The 4,394-nt window shown below is 36.1% G+C and overlaps 1 protein-coding gene across 1 annotated transcript in view; it reads right to left on the bottom strand.

The window, feature by feature from the left end:
- The window catches only part of LOC106525302 (collagen alpha-1(XXVIII) chain), a gene marked incomplete at its 5' end in the record, with an annotated part of 41,906 nt that overhangs the window by 27,128 nt on the left and 10,384 nt on the right, over positions 1 to 4,394 (bottom strand). Inside the window, 2 exon segments of the mRNA XM_014019490.1 lie at positions 2,045 to 2,113; positions 2,478 to 2,546. Coding sequence (XP_013874944.1) covers positions 2,045 to 2,113; positions 2,478 to 2,546 — 138 coding nt within the window.

The following is a 4,394-nucleotide window of genomic DNA, read 5'->3' as shown; positions in this document are numbered from 1 at the left end:
AATTTCGTCTTTATCAATTTCATTTAAAAATATACTATTGGCACAACCAATGACTGTATGACCCAGATTACTATTTACTCTTGGTATATTAACTGATAGGCTATATATCCAAATCTTGAATCTAAATCTTCAATCTTAATCCAAATATATTTGATCTATATCTTAAATTTAAATCTTAAGTCAAAAAAATTAACTCTGAGATTTAAGATAAAGAATACTAAAGAATTTATTTTGGGGTTGGATTCTGGTCAAATTCTGGTCAAAGTGACACCTCACATGTTTAGTCATATCGTATTACCTGCAGTACTTTAAGAGAGACCTCTCTTGCGTTAATATACTGTACTATCTTTGACGTATTTTGGAGTCAAGTTTGTCGAAGAGAATAGAGGTCAAAACAGCTCATATAACACTAAATGTGCTCTTCACGCTTTGCACCCTGGAAAATTTTTGTCTTTGTGAGTATTGGGATAAGAATGTCCTTTTACACGTGTTGGTTATAAGTTAGTTAATCAAAAAGAAAAGTAGATCCTCTGGATGGTTCTTCTTTAGTGAAACGTTTCATCTCTCCTCCAAGAGACTTCTTCAGTCTGATGAGTTTCAGATGAACTCAGCCTTATAAGCTCCGCCTCCACATGGTGGACAAACAGGTTAGCGACAGACTGTTCAACAGTATTATAACTAAAAAACAAGAACTGAAAATACAAACCAGCAGTTCTGTGTAGAAGTAGCAGCATAATATCATAAAACYTGCTGTCATGGTTTGTACTTAAAACTGAGTTTTTTTAAACGGTGCCACACAGAACAATATGTGTAGGATTACCAGACAATAATCCTTTAAAGACATTCACAGGCAGATAGACTGATTATAAATCAGGTTATATCTGTTCCATGTTTAGTTCATCAAATGCAAACGATAAGATTCTGCCACGAACACATCCATCAGGTTCAGCTGTGAGGAATCAACCTTCATTTAGCATCTGAAGACAGCTGACTGATCTGGCTGTCCAGCACAAACACATTGGGCACAAAAGTGGCAGAGAAAAAAAAATTTAAACAATCACCTCTAAAGTTACAAAAACTAATTTCTGAAAAGTTCAAAACAGGTTCCAAATATCTGCGATGGCTCTGGACTATTTGCAAAAACTTCAATCCAACTTCAAATCCAAGCAACATGAGAGCGAGAGCCTGCACTCTGCTAAAAGTGACAGATAGTGTGAAARTTATCAGAATATCAAAAAATCTGAGGTTATTTTTTAGAGTTTCTGACAATATATTTTCTTAAGAATTCTGGATTTGAAATAAAATTGGACGCAGCAAAAATTGATTGAATAAATACTTATTTCATTTGGTTTGGAGCCCAAACTTCTGTCTGCACGGACACGAGGACACTTCTTAATTTGTTAGAACCGTTGTCCTAACTTGTTACGTACCTTCGCTCCAGGGGGACCGATTGGGCCTGGAGACCCTGAAAATCCCCTTTGGCCCCTGTCACCTCTATTTCCCTGTGAAAGACCACATATATAGATGACATCACTGTGTGACAGTACTGTGTCAGTATTTTTGTTGATTTTAAAAAAAGCATTTGATACTATTAACCATAGTATTCTTTTTGAAAAGTTAAATTAATATGGTTTTAGAGGACCTGCGTTACAGTGGGTATCTAGTTATTTGGAAGATAGAAAACAATTTGTAGAAYTAAATAATGTAAGATCTGAGTTTTGTAACATCTCATGTGGAGTGCCNCTTCTACTTCCTGTTATCTTCTTCATCATCGTCTTTTTCACCAGTAGAAACAGACGGTTGTTGATCACGTGACTCCTGTGATGTAATAAAGTGTTTCCATTGCAGTTTTGTGAAAAACACCACACTCGATACGGCCGAAAAACCACCTCATCCTAGCGCAAAAACATTTTGTCGAAAAACAKATTTTTTTCTGAAATTGACGTGTTTCCATTGAGCAAATTTATTTTKGAAATTCTYATTTGCGCATTTTCATGGTCAATGGAAACGCAGCTAGTGAGARCCTCCTCTTGTGTTCTCTGACCTGTGGTCCTGGTAAGTTGTCCCCCTTTGCTCCTGGTGGTCCGGTAGGACCAACACTTCCTTTGTTTCCCTGAAGAAACAAGATGAACAAGTAACTAAGACAACTAATTGATCATTTATTGAAACTAGCATTAATTGAAGTTTACAGAAATGATGGAATCACTGTTATTGAAGGATGCTCTTCCAGTTGTTAATTTATTTTATTTTTTATTTTATGTTTTAATTTGAGCATCTTTTGTTTGTTCACAGGGYATTGTTTAAAGGTTTGGGTGTTTGTTCAGTTCTTTTCATATTGCTTCCAAACTCTTTCTTTCCAGGCAAACCAGTTCAATTAAAGCAGATTAAACAGGGCTGGTGTGTTTACACTAAGATAGTTTTTCTTTTTGTTCTTATAAAGACAAAGTGTTTTCTGTTCATGTTTTACATCATATTACCTTTGACCCAATAATTCTCACTCCGGGCTCCCCAACAGGTCCAYGTGGTCCCACAGGTCCAGGATCTCCCTGTTAGACAGTAAAACAGCAAATACTATTCATATTAAACCAGTTATTCTAACAAAAAGCTAATAACATCATGTCTAGAAAAGAAAGTTTCCTAAAGTGCAATAAAAAAAAATCCAGAAACTGTTAATCAATTTCAGTGTTTTCATAAAGTAAGTAAAGTAAAGTAAAGTTTATTTATATGGCACCTTTCATAGACATAAAATCGCAAAGCAATTCACATAAAATAGAATAAAAACAAGAAAATAAAATCAAATCAGTTATTAAGACCTTCATAAAAATTCTATATATTTGGATATTTTTAACCAAAGATAATGAAAGTGTCATGATTACACATCAGTCGTAAATTAATAAACACAGAAACTTGTATTTATCTTGAATAAAAGCAAAGAAAATGAGTTTATTGAATGTTTGATATGATGGTGAAAAAGAATGTTTGTGGAAGTAACCATTAGAGATCTACAGTTTTAATTTCAGCCAGAGGTGGTGTAGCATTTTCCTGCATATAAATAATCATTTCTGATTAGATTTCACTTGTTCCTATGACTGCTCAGAGAAAGGAAAAAAACCCACTTTAACTTCAGACTATTTCTAAAGACTTTTGTGTGGAACTTCCTTTGTGGCTCAAATTAACATCTCTCACACCTTCCCCCACTAGACGTCCTGACGCCTTACTGTTAAAAGATAAGAACTGCCACATTCCTGAACCCCCACAAGTTGGAGTGACCTGAAGGACTGTCTGTTGGTTCCTCTTCAAAGGGATCATAAATGCCTTTAACCAGACTCTTCAGCATGACTGAGAACAAAGGACCTACATTCTTCATTAAATGTGAAAAAAAGAGAACAAGATTGAATGTTTTTATACAACTGTCTGTTTTCATATATCTTAATCAAAGAAATGCAATTTACCTGTTTCTTTTACAGAAAGAACAAAACCCATTGAAGCTAACTGTATTCTCTTTTTAACTGTTTGTCCACTAAGGACTCAGTGTGGTAACTGTGTATCGTGTTTAATTGTTTGATGAAATGTTTTCCTGAAGATGTGCATTTTATTCCATGATTTAATCCTTAGAAACTTAGGACTTGAATTTTAATAATTAAGTGTGACACTCTTATTTTACTGAGGCAAGCATATGTCCCTTCCTTTAATTAGATGCAAGATAATTAAACTAAAACACTCCCTTTTTCTTTGTCCTAAAGTAAAGTTTTCCCTCCAAGACAGATTTGATTTGTTAAAAACTTTTGCTGTATAAGGTGTAACATTTTTATTGGCCAACTAAAACCTTGACTCCGCCCATAACAGAGGTTTTAAAAAGTTTAGCACACTCCCAATCTTTTGGAAGAAAACAAAGAAGTAGCAGAAGAAGACCGAAAGAGTTTTTGAGAGTTTTTCAACATCAGAAGCCAGAAACACTTTCCAGAAGCTCAGCAGAGGCCCTGCCTGCCAGCCCCTCCCCATGGGCTGGTGAGATGGTGGCCATTCTGCATCTCTCACTGGTTTAGCGTACAGCCACCGTTTAATATCGACTCAACATCTGAGTTTGATTTTACAGAAGTTAAATAAGCTAATTGTAACTCATGCGTCATTTTTAGTTTGTTTTTCTCTACAAATTTGAAATCAAACTAAGAAGTCTTGCAGCCGCCTGGGGAGGACCGGACCCCGCTGCCACCAGCTCACCACCCACCTTTCTGACTGAAGGACCAGCAGCTGAACAGACACCCTGAGTGTCCGACCGGCCACRACACTGAAGCAGTTCTTTGGGGAACATCACCTGAGATCCTTCGGTCAGCCGACGACTACTTCTGGTACCGCCATCAGCAGAACAAAAGGGTAAAAGTGAACATTTGTCC

The sequence above is a fragment of the Austrofundulus limnaeus genome, unplaced genomic scaffold (genome assembly GCF_001266775.1).
Source record: "Austrofundulus limnaeus strain Quisiro unplaced genomic scaffold, Austrofundulus_limnaeus-1.0 Scaffold222, whole genome shotgun sequence".
Taxonomy (NCBI): domain Eukaryota; kingdom Metazoa; phylum Chordata; class Actinopteri; order Cyprinodontiformes; family Rivulidae; genus Austrofundulus; species Austrofundulus limnaeus.
Note: the sequence above shows the minus strand (reverse complement) of the source record. Positions and strands in the feature narration are given on the sequence as shown.